Source organism: Perca flavescens, chromosome 21 (genome assembly GCF_004354835.1).
Source record: "Perca flavescens isolate YP-PL-M2 chromosome 21, PFLA_1.0, whole genome shotgun sequence".
NCBI lineage: Eukaryota > Metazoa > Chordata > Actinopteri > Perciformes > Percidae > Perca > Perca flavescens.
In genome coordinates this window covers 11,068,125-11,088,067 of record NC_041351.1, presented here as the reverse complement: position 1 = coordinate 11,088,067, position 19,943 = coordinate 11,068,125, and the positions used below count along the sequence as shown (strand labels likewise).

At 41.3% G+C, this 19,943-nt stretch overlaps 1 protein-coding gene across 1 annotated transcript in view; it reads right to left on the bottom strand.

Annotated features, from left to right (window-relative positions):
• Positions 1–2,014: 2,014 nt before the first annotated feature.
• LOC114548070 (carbohydrate sulfotransferase 15) overlaps positions 2,015–19,943 on the bottom strand; it is a 40,093-nt gene continuing 22,164 nt past the window's right edge. The window contains exons 2-8 of the mRNA XM_028567768.1: positions 18,017–18,613; positions 16,005–16,344; positions 10,936–11,079; positions 8,002–8,158; positions 6,241–6,397; positions 4,122–4,269; positions 2,015–2,536 (exon numbers count right to left, since the gene is read on the bottom strand). Of these exons, the coding sequence (XP_028423569.1) occupies positions 2,340–2,536; positions 4,122–4,269; positions 6,241–6,397; positions 8,002–8,158; positions 10,936–11,079; positions 16,005–16,344; positions 18,017–18,451 (1,578 nt within the window). The 5' untranslated portion in view covers positions 18,452–18,613 and the 3' untranslated portion in view covers positions 2,015–2,339. The remainder of the gene's footprint in view (positions 2,537–4,121; positions 4,270–6,240; positions 6,398–8,001; positions 8,159–10,935; positions 11,080–16,004; positions 16,345–18,016; positions 18,614–19,943) is intronic.

Here is a 19,943-nt window from a genome sequence, read left to right as displayed (position 1 = left end):
TAGCATCTTGCAGTTGATGGAGATTTGTGGGGTACACATCCAGGGCACGAAGCTCCAGTTCCACCACATCCCAAACATGTTCTATTGGGTTGAGATCTGGTGACTGTGGGGTCATTTTATTACAGCGAACTCATTGTCATGTTCAAGAAACCAATTTGAAATAATTTGAGCTTTGTGAAATGGTGCATTAACCTGTTGGAAGTAGCCATCAGAGGATGGGTACATGGTGGTCATAAAGGGATGGACATGCTCAGAAACAATGCTCAGGTAGGCTGTGGCATTTAAACAATGCCCAATTGGTACTAAGGGGCCTAAAAGTGTGCCAAGAAAACATTCCCCACACCATTACACCACCACCAGCCTGCCCAGTGGTAACAAGGCATGACGGATCCATGTTCTCATTCTGTTTACACCTAACGGCAACACAAAGAATGGGATATTATGGTGTTCAATAAATCTGTGTGATTGCAGGTTTCCTCTTAATTATAAAAGGAGGTTTTCCAGTGGTATTTGGGTCGGTTTGCCTTGAAGTGAATTCAATTACATTTTTTTGTCATTAGGGCTGTGCAATCTATCTATCTATATTATATCGATATCGTAATATGAGACTAGATATCGGCTTAGATTTTGGATTTGGAAGTGTTGTCTTTCCTTGTTTTACAATCTGCATTACATTAGTAAAATTATGTTATTTTGTGAACTTACCAGACTGTTCTAGCTGTTCTATTATTTGTCTTTACCCACGTAGTCATTATATCCACGTTACTGATGATTATATATTAAAAAAATAAAACATTTTGTGAAAGCACCAAATGTCAACACTACAATATCGCCGCAATATCAATATCGAAGTATTGGGTCAAAATTATCGTGATATCTGAACTGTCATTGACACAATATGCAGGCACATATGTAACGAAATGTAGGGTTGTAGTCTCCATATTCCATACTAAATCATCCAGATGTTGTTGCTAGCAAAACGTTTTTATCTTGCTGTTGCCATAACTTATTAAATGCCTTATGTCTAAATTGCAGCGGTCCATTGGTAAGCCTTGTCTGCCCTCTGGTGTAGAGAAAGTGTGTTCCAACTTAAGTATTTCAAAGTATTATATTTCCTTAATTGAAATTGTTCAGCATAGCTTGACAGTGTTTTCATACTCATGAAATTGCTGTTGATTTGTCCCCAGTTATCTTCTACCCCTGGTTAGCCATGCTTCTTTCTAAGATGTTCAAAAGTTATTGTTTCAATTACCAAATTAATTTGCAAGGTATAGCTTCCAATCACTAATATTTTACTTCAGCTCGTTACTTATTGGTAATTATTCAGTGGTTGTGACATCCATTCAACAGAAGGAGAGCAAATCATTATTATCAAGGCTTGATCAGAGTGACTACATACCTGGCTGCCTCTCAGCTACCTGACTCACTCAACTTCAGTCAGAGAATCATATTCGTCATTTAGATTTCCGAACTTTCACGAACTTTGAACTCATTTGGTATTCAAATAGAGTATGTTACTTTCCATAGTTCTGGTGGTTGATGAACGCAGATTTTTGCTGATTGGCTCTCAAAACGGTACACTGTAAGTCAGTAGTAGGCTGGTTGCATATTAAGTACTTTGGGGTCCTTCTGTAAGTAATTTTGGGGTACACCTTGGTTCTGGAGAATGCTGCAGGCAAAGCAATCGGCCCGTTCCAAACAGGCACATTTTGAACGGGCACTGTACTAGTAGTGTTGAATGAGGGAAGCTTTTAAGGTTGCATCTACATGTGGTGTCCAGTAGAAGGTGGTGTTGTTTCACTAAACTTCTGCTTTGATTAGACAACTATTCAGCTTGCACTCACTAAATGTAAGTACACTTAGGAGACTGAAATTGTGATCAAGGCGCATTGTAAGTTTTTTATCAGCTCTGTTATACCAGCTATGTTGGACAAAAAGGACGGACTATTACAGTAGGTCAGTTTTTAATTAATCAAACCAAACTTTAAAAAAAAAAAAACTACACAGGACTGTTTATAATAGCTTTGAATTCACTATTTAATTTTGTACAACTGTTCACAAGAACAAAAAAAATCAACACCTGACATCTTTCTCTGACTGTCTCACACACATTCACACACACTCTCTCTCTCTCTCTCTCTCTCTCTCTCTCTCTCTCTCTCTCTCTCTCTCTCTCTCTTGTGCTATTTTCTATCTTTGATTCATCTCTGCTTTTATAACTTAGAAAATAATTTAAAAACAATTTTTTTGCATGGGCACTTGAAAAAGATGAAGCTCGAACAAAAGGGCTGGCTGACACATCAGTGGTTTTTTACTGAAGTAAAGGGGAGGTGGGTTGTTCAGAGTTTAGAGTTCTCCCAGAGGAAGGAGTCATTCCGCAGCACTTTGGCCAATTTCTCGTTGAACGGCATGTAGAAATCCCGCAGGATCTCTTTAGTGATGGGCAGCATGGGTCCCAGGTTTTTGTCAGCTGGCCTCCTGGTGTTTGACGCTGGACTTCTTGTGATCTCTGACTCTATTTCTTTTGTCGGCGGCCCTATAAAAACACACAAACACTTCTTTCAAATCCCTTCTTTGTGGGCATCCCAGATTTTGCTGCAGCACTAAACAAATGGAATAAAAATACAGTAATGGACTCTGAAGTGTCACTGTATATCAGCAGCGCTCTGAACAGAAGTTTTGACGCTCTGGGAGGTAATTGCATCTTGGCTGGGGTTGGCAGCTCTTTGAAGAGCCAAGTCAGAACTTCCAGACTACAGGGCTAAACTGAATATCCAAGAAAATAAAATGTTTGATACTGAAAGTATAGAAGGTGTAAGAAAGTTCAGAACTGTATCTGAAGGAAATGTAACTCTTCTCTAAGCTATCAAGCTATACACGACTTAAGCACTTCAAAATCAACAGAATTTCATAATGCAGTAAGTGCACTGCTCTTTGTTAACATAGTTGTGTAGCATCAAAATGGCGCCATAGGAGGTTCGAGTTCTGAAGCGAAGCTTACCCCCTTGGGTACAGTCAAGGGGGTAAGCTTCTTCTTGGAACGCGTACCTCCTATGGCGCCATTTTGATGCAGTTTTGACTCACATTAGCTGTTTAAGTTTAATTACTAACGTTAACTAGCATTTTAGTTAGCAATAGTTAGCCTGTGCCCATGTTATCTCCTTACATATACCTACGCTCTCCGTCTCTGTAAGATTCTGAATGATTGAGATTTCTCTTGGCACAGCTACCAGAAGACTTCCAACTTTCAGACACGTTGCTCACGTCACATTTACGTTGTCTCTCTCAGTTGGAGGCTGCGCAGTAACGCTCAGCTATCACCGGAAAAGTGATTCTAATATCCTTCACTGGTCTCCGTCCAGAGCAACGGGATCTGTTGGTCCATTTTATATGTATGTCAATGGGTACAGCCAATGCGTGAATGAGCACATGTAAGTTTGTTAAATAACCAGAACAGGTTTCAGTTACTTTGATGTTCTGTGGCAGAGCTTTACTGTGTTTTAAGGACGATTTAAAGAGTTTGATTGTTGTTAATGATGTTTCTGTGAGTAGATTGAATACTGTTTCCACATTTCTGTTAAGAAGCTATTGCTAACACAATAATGCTAACGCGCTAATGATAATTTGTGAGTGTAGCATATTAATAACTGGTGCTAATGTGACCGTTTTGTTTCACGGTTATACTGTCATATTGACTCACTATTGTTTTCTATTCTTATTATTTCACATACCATACGTATATCATAAAGGTATCATATTACCTTCCTACATAGACAGGAAGCTGTTCCTACTGTTCAAACCACTGTACCAGATTCTGAACACCAGTAAAGGTTAAGTGGAATCAAGACCTCTGCCCCCTGTGTCTATCTCTCTAACCGGAGACCCATTGTAGATGAGGAGCCGGCCTACATGCTCCAAAAACCTGAAACAGTCCCAAAGCAAAAGCTCTCCGTCTCACCTGTGACTCACACAATCCTAGGCCGTGTGTGTGCAGCTGGTGTAGCCAATTAAAACATACATTCCGCGGCACATACGCTTCGCTAACGGTCCGCATATATTATGCGTTCAATGTTGCCAGAGTCCCCCCCACCCCCTATGATGGGATGTGTTGCTTTACTCACCCAGGTTAAGGAAATCAAAGACTTTGTGCATTGTGTATTTCCTGTTAGAGGCATGGTCTTCCAACCTCAGGACCAGAATCTGTTCCCTGCTGAAGACGGTCATCCAGTCCATTAAGTACACAATGTACAGACCAACTTGCAACCTGACCTAAGGGCACAAAACCGGAGAATCAATGTGAGATAACGAGCTCTATCCAAGAAATGTCCTCCTTTAGTGGAGGGACATGGGGGGTGTGTGTATGCATGTTTAAACTTCTCTTAAAGGTACACTGTTAGGAATTTCTCCCATCTAGCGGTGAAATTGTATTTTGCATTCAAACAAACAGTGCTCTCTAGCACCTGTTTTTTCAAATGTGTGTTGCAACTACGGTAGCCTTTTTTGGCGACGAGGATTCCTTCTCCTGTGAGTATGATCCTCCATTATGAACTAAAGTGCAGTGCAGGCTTTCAAATTTACCGGGGCAGTGACAAGCGCCTCTCACTGATCTCCTTCTCCGTTTCAGCTGCTTTCAGTCACGTGACGCTGGCTCTGAACAAAAACGTGTTGTGGATTAGCTAGACAGGTAGGCTAGTGCTTTATGTCCCTCTCAGCAATTATAGTTTTTCAAAATGGTGGAACGACATGGAAGCCTCCTTGGACTTGCCTGTCCAATGTAAATACAGATAAGAAAGTCAGATCATTGGCAGAGGTAATTTTACACCAATGCGGACATATTTGTGAATGAAGACATTGATTTTAGCTAATAAAATACTTAAAACACTACACAGTGTACATTTTTAAGGAGATGAACAGTAGGGGGGAAGGGAAGTTGGAGGGAGAGAATTCCACCAGCTTTCTCTTTCATCTTCCCCATGGGTACGGCCGGCTGGGTAATGCTAGGCACTGTGAGGGAATTGAACATGTACTGGTATTGTGGTGGGAGTAGTTGACTAGATTGAGAAACCTGCATCACCACCTGCCAGTGCTCCAGCTGCTCACTTTATACGCCTACATGTTTAGTTTCAGCCCATTATTGTGATCCCTTAATCATACTTTTTCTTTGTGCTTTTGGTCGGACGAAACCAGCAATAAGAAGATGTCACTTTGGGCTCCGGGAACTTTATGGGTGTCCTTTTTACTATTTTTGACATTTTGTTGATTTAAACCAAATTAAGTCATAACATTCCAAAAAAATGAATTGGCTGCTGATCTTTTGTCAGATTTCACCACAGTGTACTTGCAGGTAGCCTAATTGTTTTTGAAATGGATTTTTAGATTCCCATGTGACCAATCATTGCAGAACAGTAGGCGTAAACAAAATACCTTGTTAATGGGAAAAGAATTGTCTTTGTGTCCTTTTGCCTCTTTAGCAAAACTGAAAGGCTTTTCAGAATAAACAATTGCAAGCCAGGCCAGCAACTCCTCGCTTTGTTAAATTAATTTGGTGCAACAGTAAAGGCCAATCGTGTTCTCCTGCTCGTGGTGTTTATTTGTCTTTTCTCCCCGGACTCTAATCTGAGCTCTAAAACTTTTATCGAGGAGCCACAGGCATGAGAGACCGCTGTAAGGACAGCTGTAATGCTTTTCACATGGTCTAATAACTCTGAGGAGATATTAGTGGATGGACAATTAGGCCAGCGAATACTGAGCATGCTCCCAGAGGGCCATAAAGCTCGTCAGTGGCAGTTGAAGAGGAGGACTTCTGAGTACAAGGCAGCCTGGAGGAGGAGCCAAAAGAGGATGGTCTCCTCCTCCCTCTCTCAGCCAAGCTGCTTCAGGGCACAGTGGGAAAAGCTGTCCAGGGGCCCAACACTGGGGGCCCTGCACTGGCTGACAAGACTTTGGTTTTTTTTTTTTTTTTTTAGTAAGAAGCAAGTTCACACCACTGGTAAACTTGTTTTTCTAATACAAAGATAGGCTCTAGACTGCCCCGTTTAATAGTTCAATAATGTTGTCAATCCACTTTGAATAGTCTGCTCTGCAAGCTTTAGCATGTGCAAATGAAGTGTGGATTTCACTCCATCTGTCTTTTTCACTCCTCTTTTGTATTTCTTTCTTCCCACCAGCTTATACGCAGGTCGCTAAATTGCGGATTTCTGTGGGGCTGCGAGACAAAAGCAGAAGCGAGGGTGCACTCACTGGCATGGCGTTGTTGATAGTAGTGTTGTACACACAGGAGCGCATTGTGTACTCCGTAAGGCACCCCTCGAATAACTGCAGCGACTCTGACACCTTCTCATGGAAATCCTCTGCAGACTTGTTGGCAATACCAAAGTAAAGGTAGTCAGAGTAGAGCCTGCAAGACAATAGAGATGCTCTGTAAACAAATGTGAACGTGTAGGTGTTTGCAGATATTTTTCAGTGAAGCAGGTTTACACCGGTTTTTACCCATATTTTGTCTTGCATCAAAAATCTGTTTCCTGCAGCAACAAAGGCCCCGAGCATTGTAGTTTCCAGTAAACAAGGCGCGATTGCAATGTTTACATCTCAGAATTTTTTTTCTGTGGCACAAAGTGAAGACAAAAATTGCAAGATTTCTTTTTTGTCTTGAGAACCTAATGACTTAACTGAGTAGTAATCCTTGGACTAGACTGGATAGCTATTGCACTAATAGTTTTTTTGTTTTGAAAGTGATTGCCATTAAAATGAGTATTGGGTATTCTCCATGGGTTCAGTTTCCCTAGAACCGATACACTTATTTGAGCAATATTCAAATAAGTGGTCATAAAAACCAGTTTATGACCGGTTTTAACGGAGGGCATTTTTCTCCAGCTGGATATATAAATGATGGGCAACTGAACTTCCAAGCATAAAAAAACGTGTGATAAGGAGAAGATATTGATTCTGAGAATAATTTGTATGGCAACATGCATACACATTGTTAATACTATACTAAAGAACAGTAAATAGGAATGTGAATGGAGCAATATCAATTATTCATTTCAACAGTACATTTCAATATTAGGACAGAAACAATTATAGAGAGCATGTAAATTCTCTGAAGTAAAAATCAATGTTAACACTTAACAGCAAAAATAAGTTCTCCACGGCTCTGATAAAGGCATCACAATTAAAAGGGATGCATGATTTTCCCTACCATTATACGGCTTAGGCGCAGGGCCTAAGCATAAGAACATAAAAACAATGTGGAAAGTATCGGCATGGGCGTTCCACATTGTCGTTGCATGGTGGTTTGTGCACACAGCGGCACAGTGTCACATACACACACACACACACACACACACACACACACACACCATGCATGTTGCGCACACAGCGAGTGTTCGGTGACGAGAGAGACAGGGAAAAAGAGAGGGAGCTGTGTGTGTGTCGATGAGTATGAAGTTGGCAGTAATGTTCTAGCTGTGAGTAGCAGTGCAGTCAGTTTATCTGTCAGTGCATAAATGCTACAACTCCTCAAGACTCAAGCCATGTGGACGACCCAAGCCCTGATTACGACATTAACGCCGTAATCACTCTCGCACACAGACAGTATAATTTCGGCTTGAGATGGACTAGCTTTTAATTTGTTTTTCACCAATTTTTGCTTTAGTTATCTCTCCCTCGCTGCAACAGACAACCACTAAGCTTTATGCAAATAATGCTCGATGATACAACTAATTAGCAAATAAGCGTATGACGTCATTTGCACCTATGAGCTCTAAAAAAACAAACTAAAAAAAGTGGCACCCGGGGTCAGTAAAAGGCAACGCATCATTTGTGACAGTAGGTCTTTAGTTTCCTGTAAACAGGTAAAGTATCTGTCTGTATCTGCAGTGTAAACAGCTATGATAGAAGCATAAGGGTAGCGGCGTGTGTGTCAGAGCTGGATCGCCATCGGTCCAGGCATTTTTAGTGCAGATATGCAGTGGGAGGCAGTAAAACAGAGATCACTTTCACCTTTCCACTGGGTCCCTGAGCATGATGATGAAGCGGGCATTAGGCTGCAGGGCGTGGACAAAGTCCTGGATAAGGAAAGGAGGCTCTCCCTCTGTGGTGTTGTCATAGAAATACACCCAGGCATTGTTGTCCCACATGGTGGATGCGCTGGCTTCTCCTGCAAAATACACCCACAGTTTTTTAAATAAAAACATGCACACAGACCATCATAAACATACTTTACAATAATGCAGAGACAGAACATGCATACAGACACATTTTCATAGTTTTTCTCACTCTTTGTATTTGATATGTGTAGTTGAATATGCTAATTGGGTAATCGTAATTGAGTAATGTAATCCATATAAATGGATACATTACCCCAAGTAGTTTCTTCAGAAAAACATGCAGTAGCCCAATAAGCCATAAATGTATGGAAGTTTGTTTCAACCTCCTTTTATATAATTGCTTTTAAATCAAGGCTGAAACTAACAGACACAGCATGTTCCCAACACGCATGCAACGCAACAAGTCAATTAAACAAAAGATTCTAAAGGGAGGGCAAAAAAAACAAATCCAGCAAATCCAGCTGTGGGTAAAATTGTGGAAAGACTGGAATTCACACAGTGACCGTACTGGTGCTCATAACAAGTCAGAGGACATCGTTTCTCAAACAATTTGAGAGCAGAACCTTTATCAGGCTGTGCTGAGAAATGATATCCAGGATTCATTAGGCTGTCTGTGCCTTCATTATCCTCTTATCTGTGAAGTAAAGCTGCGATGCATTTGGAGGGAACACAACACGGGCCTTATCGGCCTCCCTTCCTCAGAGAAAGGGATGATAGCCAGGACCTATTTTCTGTGATGACAACGATGAGAGTGAAACAGGATAGCTGCTAATGTTGTTATGCTTGAAATGATACACACTGTGATCAAGTCCATTAAAGGTCTCGGTGTCCATTAAAAGGGCTTATTTTGCTCCACGGGGAGAGACTGTATTAGGGCAAACAAATGGCAGAGCCAGACCGGTGGGCCCATGGTGTTGGCCGGCAGTTGAGGAGAGTCAGAAGCCCAAGATCCTGGCCACAGGCCTGCACCTTGCTGGGCTCTCCCAGGGCATGGTGTGAATACTGAGTGGAGCTTTGGCACACTCCTCCTCCTCCCCCCTTCTTTTTTATTCTTTTACAAGGATTATTTATTTAAGGAGGAAAACAAAACAGGGCGGCATGCTAAGCTGCACTCAATGCACCAACTCAGTCCAGTCTGAAAAGGCTATTGTTGAAAACTTACATCAGTTTTTCTTTGCGGCTGAGCAGTTCTTAGAGATTGTGTTTGGATGACGGGGAAAGACAGAGACAGATGGAAGCAGAGGCGCTGGGAGCAGGATATGCAGATAGAGGACAGAGATTTGAAAGACTTCTCCACCCTGCTGTGGATATTATTGCTGTCCTGACACAAAAAAAAAACAATGATCCTTTTTATATGGCACTTCATTGAAGTGGCTGAGTGAAGCAGAAGGAAGTCCAGTATTATTAAGCTGTTAGAGTGTCTCTTTAGGACTGGCTCTCTTAAAAATCTAGCCGGAATGAGAGTGGCTGCTACAGAGCATGTCTGTGCTTCAGCCTCACTACCTGCTGCTTTAATAGCAGCTTTGTTATATTGCAGGCACGATTACAAGTGAAGTTCCAGGCAAATGGCAGGTCTCCGCAGCCGGAACACTATTGGTTGCAGCCTGAAGGGGACACAGAGTCCTGTCAGGCCATGTTTCTCACTCAGATTCACAGCGCTGATACATGACCTGAGTAACCAATATGATACATCAGAGGGAGGGCGGCTCAAGCTGGCCTCTGACATGATGTGACAAAACAGGAAGGCAAAGATTACACTGAACAGGAAATGTTTGTGCGACTAAAACTGCCTGGAGATCTGATTAGAGAGATGCTATCTTGTTCCCTTTTCTTGCTTTCCGCTACCATGTAATTCTTAAGATAATCATTCTGAACTAGATCAGAGGTGCTTTATTGGAATATACGTATGCAGATGAGGCCTAGTGTGCCACTCAAAGGGTAGCTGAGTTTCACATGATGCTAAGTGTGAAAAGCTCTATTTGACGTTTAGTTTTTGGGTTACAGTTAATCTTAAGACTATTGTTAATTAAAAATCGGCTCAGGGTTAGATTGGACAAAAGTCAGTGTTAGGCAGTGGTTGATTTATTTATTTTTTTTATACACAAGGGGCACAAGTTCGAGCTTGTCTTTTATTCCCATTCCCAGAGGCATTGGGTTAGTGCTTTTTTATATTGGGTATCTGCCATATATACACAGTCTGATCCAATACTTACACCAATATTTATTTTGATGCATTGAAATGACAGCTGTAGTGTACTAAATCTGACAAGCTAGCTACTTGATTCAAATACTAAAGGTCCTGGTTCAAAACCATTAAATTATTAAGCATAAATTATGATTTAAGTGAAAGTTTAACTGGAGAATGCAACTCTTAAAACTCACATGACTTGACCAGCTAGAGAGAAGACTAATCATCCTGTTGGAGAAAGAAAGGACTGGAATTTGATTGGCTTTATTTCAGTTGATACTAATCTATTCAAATATGCCCGTTTTTCCCCCTGATTCAGATCCTTTGGATCGGCCCAGGATCATGTGGCTTTGACCCTTGCACGCCTCGTTTTTGGTTGCTTTTAACATCAGTGATTTATTTTAAGCTTATCCTCTGCACTGGTCATTGGTTACCGTATGGGAAGAATCGTGCATACATCTGATGCTGAGATGCTCACACGGAACAAGTGAACTACTGTACTTCAAAAACGTCTTTTGTGAGGCACTATTCCAATGGGATTTAACGGATTGCAAATGATAATTGTATTACATTTAACCATACTGTATTTAGTAAATACACACATTGGTGGTAAATACTATTGACTGTCATTTTGCTTACCTATGATGATGTTAGGTTGGCTGGGGCTTCCACTGGCATTTGCTGTGAGGTTGCCCTGGATTTGGTAAGCAGCCTGATCGAATAAGTCCAGGTAGTCCTCCACTGGGTATCGATCATGAAAGCCCTCGCTCAGACGGATGATACCTGTAGGAGAAGAGAAATCAGGGATGGTAAACACACTTTGTGGGTTACAATTACATCTCAAGTGCAGGTTTACTTTAGTTGGCAAGTAATCAGATCTTATGTTTGGTAGAAAGTAGAGACAGACAAATATTTCTCTTTTATGAGCCTATAAATATTAAGATAGACATTGTTTGGGTGGGAATCTTTAGCCCTGACATCCCTGTGTATCCATCAAGCATGTTTTCGTTCCTGCCTGCCCTCTCCTCTCCATGTGTTTCTGTGATCACACTAAAGGAGGTCATTAGTGCTTCTGTGTTGTCTTGACTGTGGAGTGGCCTAATAAAAATTTAGATCCAATCCAAATTCAGCATGGAGTAGCGTCCCTGCTCAGTTTTCCCCGTTTCCAATTAGGTGCCAAAGTCAAGTTAATGCTTTGAATGCAGTACCAGCAAATGTGTTTTCCATCTGAGCTGTTGTGGTCCGCAGTATAATAATTTACTAGGCAGGATATTGTGGAGATGCAGGGTAGGATTTAGGAGTATCCATGCAGGATAAGGATAATGAGGTAGCTCAGGTGTCTGTTACTTTCAGTGATGCTTTGATGGTGTCACAGTAAAACACCGTTATCTAGTTAGCAGGAAAACTCTCCAGACATACAGCCTGCATCATTATTAATCCAGAACGGTTACACTAGGTGTGATGGTGCTTGTCTTTTTCGGTTTTGTTTTTCCCATCCCTTTTGCTTTTTTATATGATTTGAAGTGTCACACAATTTGCAAATAGTCCGTGTTTCTTGATGGGCACTGTATACGGAAGGCACATCTGTTTAAGATTCAAACTGCTCCTCTCGGGTTGCATCAAATCACCTTTTCACTGCTTTGGATGAGTGGAGCCTTGAGGGGAATGAAATAAATAAATAAATACAAAACAAGACCATTTGAATTCAGAGTGTTCTCAAAGGATGTCTTAAGAGAAAAGTGCTGATTACCAGCACATAGCTCTAAGTGCAACACTGGAAGGGAGAGAGGGAGAAAGAAAGTGGCAGCAAAGATGAAAGGATGGGAAATGAGGGGGGGGGACAATAACTTAGAAGGACCTATTTCCTTGGGATACAGCTGCATTTGCTGCTACGCAACATCACAGGCTGCAGAAAACACAGGCACAAGGTCGACAAATTAAGGCAAACAACTCATTCACATCCCGCAGCTTTTATGAGGTTCAAATAATTATCAACTCAAACTGAACACAACACATCAAAAAAGGTATTTCATGCAGATTAATCAATCCACCAGTTATGTTTTGTGAGTGGCAACGGATTAGGGGCATCGTCGGCAACTGGATGAACTTCAAAAGGATCGTTTTGGCTGCCACGGTTAAACCTCCTTTGATATTTGTGTCAAAAATTTGGATGAAATTTTCGGAAAATGTTTGTAGCTCCCTCCAACAAGTATAATGCCAAAACCCCAGGGTGAAATTATTAAAATCATTAAGTAATTTTTAGACCGATAACTCCAGGCAAAATAAAATGTATGCATCAGCCATTGCTGAGCAGAAGAATAAGTCCTCCGCATTGAGAAATTGCCATTTTAAATGTTGAGTCCTCATGCTGCGCTGATGTGAAAATGCAGCTGCTGTTCTTAAAAGGGAATTATGAGATTATCTACACGCTATAACTCACGTCTTTCAACTAAAGTCATTATCTAATCTGCTCTGATTTCATAATCGGAAGCAGATTTTAAAAAGATCAGCGCCTCTACAGTTTATCTGCTGCTCTTCACTTTTTTTTTTCTAGTATTTCTTCACACGTACATACATACACACTGACTCACACTCCTGATGCCTGCCTCTTGAGCTGTTGACGATTTTCCATTATTCATGAGTCCTAATGAGCGTTTAAGTTTTAAAGAAAACAAAAAGCCTGGTAGGTATTGAGAATAATGATTTGCCTTCTTTTGGGAGCAAAAACACAAGACAAATTTAGAATCTGTAAGTGTTACTGCTAGCCTGAGGAGTAATTATCAACTACATTTGATTTAGAAAAAAATCTTTCACATCTGAGAGAAGAGACTTAAGATGCTTTAAATGTCATTAGGCTAAAGTCATCTAATCAAAGCAGCAGTGCTATTAAGCATCTGCAAGTTAAGTGAGCGGTTGGATTTGTTTACAGAGATAGACATTTATTGATCCTTTCGAAAATGCATCTTGCACCATACAGCTCATCAGACAGACAACAGACCACAGACAACAACAGGACCAAATATCTCTACATTATAAAATAGTAAAGTGCAGTATCATTAGCACCAGTGGGCTATCAATAGTAAGGTGCAACATCATCAGTGACATTTTAATACTATACCAAAGTGCAGTATTATCACACAGAAAGGATCAAGTTATTTTCCCTGATTTATTAAGTAGTGTGATGCTGGTAGGAATAAATGATTTGCGAGACCGGTTGGTTTGTAAGGACGGCACCCTAAATCTTCTGCCTGTTGGCAGCACGTCGTACGCCTGGAATAGAGGATGTAGCCCATCACCGCAAATTGCTTGTCCTTTGGTCAGAGAATTTAACGGATATCCAGCAATCTTGCTGGCCATGTTAACTATCCTGTGTAATTTATTTTTGTTTGTCAGTGACAAAGACAAATACGAGGCAATGGAGCAGAAAGTTAAAATACTCTCAACAAAAGAGGAAAGGACCATCATGTCTCTCTGAACTAGGGCTTCGACTCCGAACTTTGTTATTTGAATATAATTCGAATATTTAAAAAATTATTGATATATCGAACAAATCTTAGGCAGCCCTTAATATTCGAACCTGTTATGGCCATTGTTTTTTGTAAATGTGTTTGTTTGTAAACGTTTTCAATTCAGATTCCGAGGCTTTAAATATTTTAGATTTCAAAATGTAACTCTCGCTCGGCCGTGGCGTGGTAGTGTTGCATTTCCTCCGACTCATTTCCTGGTTCTCCTTCTCCATAAACAACATAAAATCAAGGAGAGGGTGACCTTTTCCTGCTACAGATGTCTTACCGTGGTCAGAAAGCACAGGGGAGACACTTTGTTTCTCTCACTCTTACTCGCTCTGAAGCTACCGGTAATCACCGTCACTCTCTCACTCTAACACACACACACACACACGCTGGTTCGACGCACACACCAGCACAAAAGTATAAACATCAGACCACTTACGTAGTAGGGGTGGGGGAAAAAATCGATACAGCATAGTATCGCAATATTTTCCGTGGCAATACTGTATCCAGTGTAAAAAAATAACAGTTGTGGCAGTGTGTTTTTCTTCTGAAAACATCATTGCCTGCCTATTCACTGATACACTGCCCTCTGGTGGATAGAACCTATACAAAGTTTGATACCAATATAAGTTTTACTGAAGGCATTTAATGGTCAAAATATGTATTAATAAGTATTCAAATATATTCAAATATTAATAAACAAACGAACTTCGAATATGATTTTTGGGCAAAAGTCAAAGCCCTACTCTGAACTGTCTCAGCTTCCGCATGAAATAAAGTCGCTGCAGACCCTTTTTATACATGGCATCAGTGTTGGAATTCCATGATAGCTTAGGATCTATTATTGTTCCTAAGTATTTATACTCCCCTACCACTTCAATCCCTTGCCCCTCCATAGTCATCTGCTGGGGGGTCGAACTCCCACTTCTAAAGTCAAATATAATTTCTTTAGGGAGGATTTTAAGCTCACCCAAATACAGTCTCACACTCCCAGATCTCGCATAGCTTTTAATTCCATCTGTGGTGGTTCTTTTAACATCACAGATGCACATGGTGAAGCAAACACATGATGGCATCCACACATTTAGATAACAGAACCGCCCTATGACCAGATGTCTACGCAGTTGAGGGTTTATCTCTTTTTTTTTTTTTTTTTTTTAGAAAATTACATGCAGTATTACTGTGTGTGTGTGTGTGTGTGTGTGTGTGTGTGTGTGTGTGTGTGTGTGTGTGTGTGCTGAAGTATGCCTCTATTTTGTTTGCTTCCTTATAAAATAAAATGATTTTCCATCTAATTAAATACATGTATGATTGCTCTGTTACTCTTTTAAACAAGAGTATAGAATCAACTGTGCAAAGAGGGGGCAGCCAGAAAGGTGTAAAACAGAGCAAGAACTAGAAGCTTAAGGAAGCAAAGTTCATGGTGGCAAGATGTTTTAAGGAGTGAGTGTTTGCTAAACCAGTGCAGGAAACAGTGCGCCCACACATGTGGGTTTAAAGTGTGCAAGGACACGGTGTTTTACGTGTGTCCTGAGCAAGTCATTTCTACCACAGAGAAAAATCTTATGCCCAAGATAATCTTTCTGAGTATTGTCCTAGTTAAGGCCATTAATGAGCACAGCCACCGCATGAGCTCAACCATCAATGTATCAAAATGGAGATGTTGCACTGCTAAGAGGCAGATGATGGTGTAAAAGCACACAGGAGGGGGAAACTGAAAAAGAATGTAGGAGGCAAAATAGAACATAAATGTAACATTAGAGCTGTAAACAAAATGAACAAAATGGGTCTTGAATATTCAAGACCCATTAATTGCATTGGGAGAGTGCACCAGGGATACTTAATTCATGACACATTCAGACAAAGGACTCCCCCCAACCCTCCCCCAATTAAATACCGAAATGTGTTTAAATTATGGAATATTGTTACTACAATCAACATATCTTAGCAATATGATGGCAGTAAGTATACAGGAGATACATTTAATAATGCTCATGAAACAGGCAGGCCTGCCTTTGAGGCTGACCCTTTAGAAACGTCTGTCAAGGAGTGCTTTTCTGAAGCCCTCTGAGCTGATTTTGCCAAAATAATATACTGTCAGAGTCACATTTCACACTTTAAATGTTCTGGGGCTCTCACTATCGTGTACCTGCCTGAAGGCCTCTACCACAGCAAATTTTAGTTTTCTTTACTCACCAAACCTCTTGCGGGTCCACCAGTGTGGCTCTTTGAAAGTAGAGAACTTCACGTCCGGGTGCAGCCTCAGTCGATCATACAGGTCCGTTGTGCCACACTTTGGTTGGCCGATGATATAGAAATAAGGAAGGCATCGCATGCGGTAGGGTTTCCCATCGCGGTGAAACAAGTGTTCTCGAAAAGTGTTCCTCAAGTGCTGAAACACTGTCCGGAAGCGCCTTGAATAGCGTGCATACAAGTTTGTCCTGTATGGGTCTGAGGTAATATTCCCAGTATATTCCTCATACCAGCAGGGGTTCTTGACACCAGGCAGGAATTTCCGGGGGATGGCAGAAAACATCTGTAATGGTAAAGAAAGCAGGCTGCTTTAAGCTTCTGAGTCACTGAACTTCCCAAATATATAAAGCATTTCAGACAAAGCCTTCTGTAAACCCTTGAAATTATCATTGCTATGGCTGCACAATGGAAGCTAATCACCTTCCAGTCAAAAAAAAGTTATTAGACAAGTTAATAAACTTAAATAAAGTCATGATTTTTGGGAACTTTTTGCCATCAGTCTGGTCCTCAGCAGAAATACATGATCAGTTGGATTGAGGTCAGGCCACTGACTTCGCCAGTCAAGAACATTCCCGGTTTGGGCATAAAAACTCAAACTTGTATCATTGTCCTAAAAAGAGCTATAAGTCCTTTACGGTTTACCCAGTATGGATGTGAACACATTGTTTCATTCCAAATCCAATGTGCTGGATTCAAGAAAAACAAAACAAAATAAAAAGTACATTTGTAACATTTTATTACAGCAGTGTGTCCATGAACACACACGAACAGTCTGCCCTGGGAGTGTAAAACAGATTCACGTTCAACAGTAGAAGTGAGGCAACACATTTCCGACAGTCTTTTTCTGTTTGCGTTACACAAGTGTTTTTTGGTGATCAAACACGACAAAGGCCAACAGATTCTCACTCCCATCTCGTAAAATACGGACGCTTGGTCAGGTGCCTTTGTCATTGTTATTGACGCTAAAGTCAATTATTGGCGTCCCTTTTTGATGCAGTTATGTTAAGGAAAAGGTCGTGGGTGGGCTTACGTTTCTGTGGCACATGGGAAGAATTGGGCTGTTGGGTTTAGGACAAGAAGAAAACGACTTTAGGAAACATGACACCCCGCTCTCCTGGGTGAAAGTCCTGTGTTTGACCCATCCACCACCCCAACCAGCCTCCCTGCGCTGAATTTCGGCCTTACATACTACTTCAGCCACTGTCCAAACATCCATATTTTACGAGTGCGGAGTGAGACCGTGTTTCAAAGGCGGACATTACTGTGACTCGCTCACAGCCTGTGTGAGACACAGCTACTTTAAGGATAATTAATGCCGGATCCATCCACAGACATGGTATTGATTGTCCCATGGCCACACTCTCCTATTCATTAGCTGGTTCAATAAAAAAATTAGTTTTGTTGCAAGTAGCACTCACACAAGCCATTATCATTAGGATTAACAATTAATTGAACCAGGCATTGAGGTGAGACGGACACGTGTTGAAAGACTGTGAGATGACTTTGAACTTTAAATCCCTTCTGCAAAAAGAAAATGGTGGAGACATGCAATTATCTGGTGTGACATGAAGTGTTCTACAAGGCTTTCAGAGCAGTTTTATCTCTTCTTTTTTTTTTCTTTTTATAAATTTAAATTTTAAACTGCTGTGGGAAATTGCAACTGTGTAGCTGGTTTGAACCCGGTATAGACGGCATGTAGGCACGAATACTAATTTAAATCACCTTTTCACTTAGCATTTAATTACGCTTCAAGACACATCTGTGATTGTCAATTAAAAGAGATTAATATCACACTGGGCCATGCTTGTATTATGATTTAAAATAGAGATACTATAACATTTACACTATAAAACACTGAGGTACTAATTACAGCAATAACTAAATACATTTTTGGATAGAAATTGTGTCCTTAAGATCTCTTTGAATAAATGAGGACAGATAATATGTCTACTCACATGTGGCTCACTGTTAACCAGTGCCTTTAGCTCTGGGAGCTGTCGACTGCTGCGAAACTCCACCTTGGATGTGATGGACTTGACCACCAGTTTGATATGTGCATAGTCCTTGACTGAGGAGAGGTTGAACGCATAAGGTCCCGGGCTGACTAGGCTGCTGAAGTGGTAGGGGGAAGGGGTGAGAAGGAGACCCTTCTTGTCTCCTGTCAAGATGTACGAAGCCATGATGACAAACGAGACGGCCAGGCCGAACAGGACGCTGTAGAGGCGGATCTTGCGGAAGCAGCCCAGGGAGCTCCAGCGTCTCGGCAGCTCCCGTTTCACCTCGAGGACTGCAAACAGGTTCATGGGCGTGTTGTCCACCTGCAGGAGCAACGGCCTCTTGCGGTAGTTGTCCACTGTGGAGCCCAGCAGGCTGTATTTGTAGTCCATCATGTTGTCAACAGCCAGCGAGTCCCAGGTGACACAGCTCAGACACAGGTGGGCGTTGTGGAGCAGGAGCCAGGAGGACAGGAGGTTGTGGGATGGGGGAATGGCTGACAGTTAATATCCATGATGGGTTGTGGAGTGCAGTCCACCTCATCCACTGACCCCTGCCTAGTAAGTAGAAAAACACAGTCAACTACATTGAATCACTGTTTAATGGGTTATGGCTGATGCAGCAACTTCCAAAACCTCAGAAATATTTAGTATAACCTTTTGTTTCCACCTACGCTTTTCTGTGTAGCTGAAGCTTCCCGTTTCACATTAACAATAGCTGAAAGAGGAGTCAGATTACCCAGAAGTTTCATTGATGCATACTGTGACGAATAGACTTGTAGTCTCATCCTGTTCAAATTCTGACTTGCATTTGTGTATCTGCTTCATTTGGAAACCAGGTCGCAACCAAGGCCAGGCACAGATTGAAATTGTTTCCGTTTTAGTTTCAATGAACATTTCACACCTCTAAGAGCATGTCATCCTATCCCTCAGTCTCAGAAAAATGCCAAAATAATGCCGGTTTGTGAAAGCAGTCAGAGGATTAGATAGCCAAAGGGAATTTCACTTAAACCTCTGCAGTTGTAACTTCAGCTTCAACAAAAAATATATAAATTGACAGAACGGTGAAAGAAATCTGTCTGCTCTGAATATTGATGACTACATGAAAAGCACCTAAGAAGTCATTCTGTAAAACTACAACTCACTTCAAAATGTCACAATGTCCTGGAACATCTGACATCATTTTCATTGCGACTAACAATTGAGCAACAATCAAATTTTTCAGGATTAACTAAATTCACTGACCTCTTACACTTCCTGTTTTAATCAGATAGCACAGCAACACCCTCCCCAAAACTCACAGTTCTCCAATCCTCCCACCATCCCTGTGCATCAGAATCACAATATGGAGGGAGTGATAAGGACGAGGGATGCATTCAACCTAGAAACTATGAGGCTGTGTGTCAGACTCTCCTGGGGAGAGACATGAATATAAGAGATACCCGGTCTGGACCGGAGAAGGGATTATATTATCAGGAAATGGTATTCCTCACTGTGAAGTCACATGGATCAACAGTCGCCCACAGATAAAAGGAGGGCCAATGTTTAAAGGATGAGAGAATTGGGGATCTTTAATGATAATGCCCCTGCAGCAGCAACGTGTAGTTTTATCCTCGAGGCTTTCTTTGTGTCTGGAGCCGAGCCAACACGATGGCAGTGAATACAATAGAGCATAATGACAAAAAGCCAACAGAGCCGAGGGTCTAGGACACTTTTCAAAGGATGAGTGGGATGTTCGAGAATATGTCTGAAGCCTTGAAACTGCATGGATACAGCCATGAGGTTGACGTATATGTTTATACCTGCATCCTGCTCGCATACCTTATAAGATAAGGGCACTATGGAATTGAGTCATCGCTCCTGCTCACGGCTGCTGATGCTGTCTGCC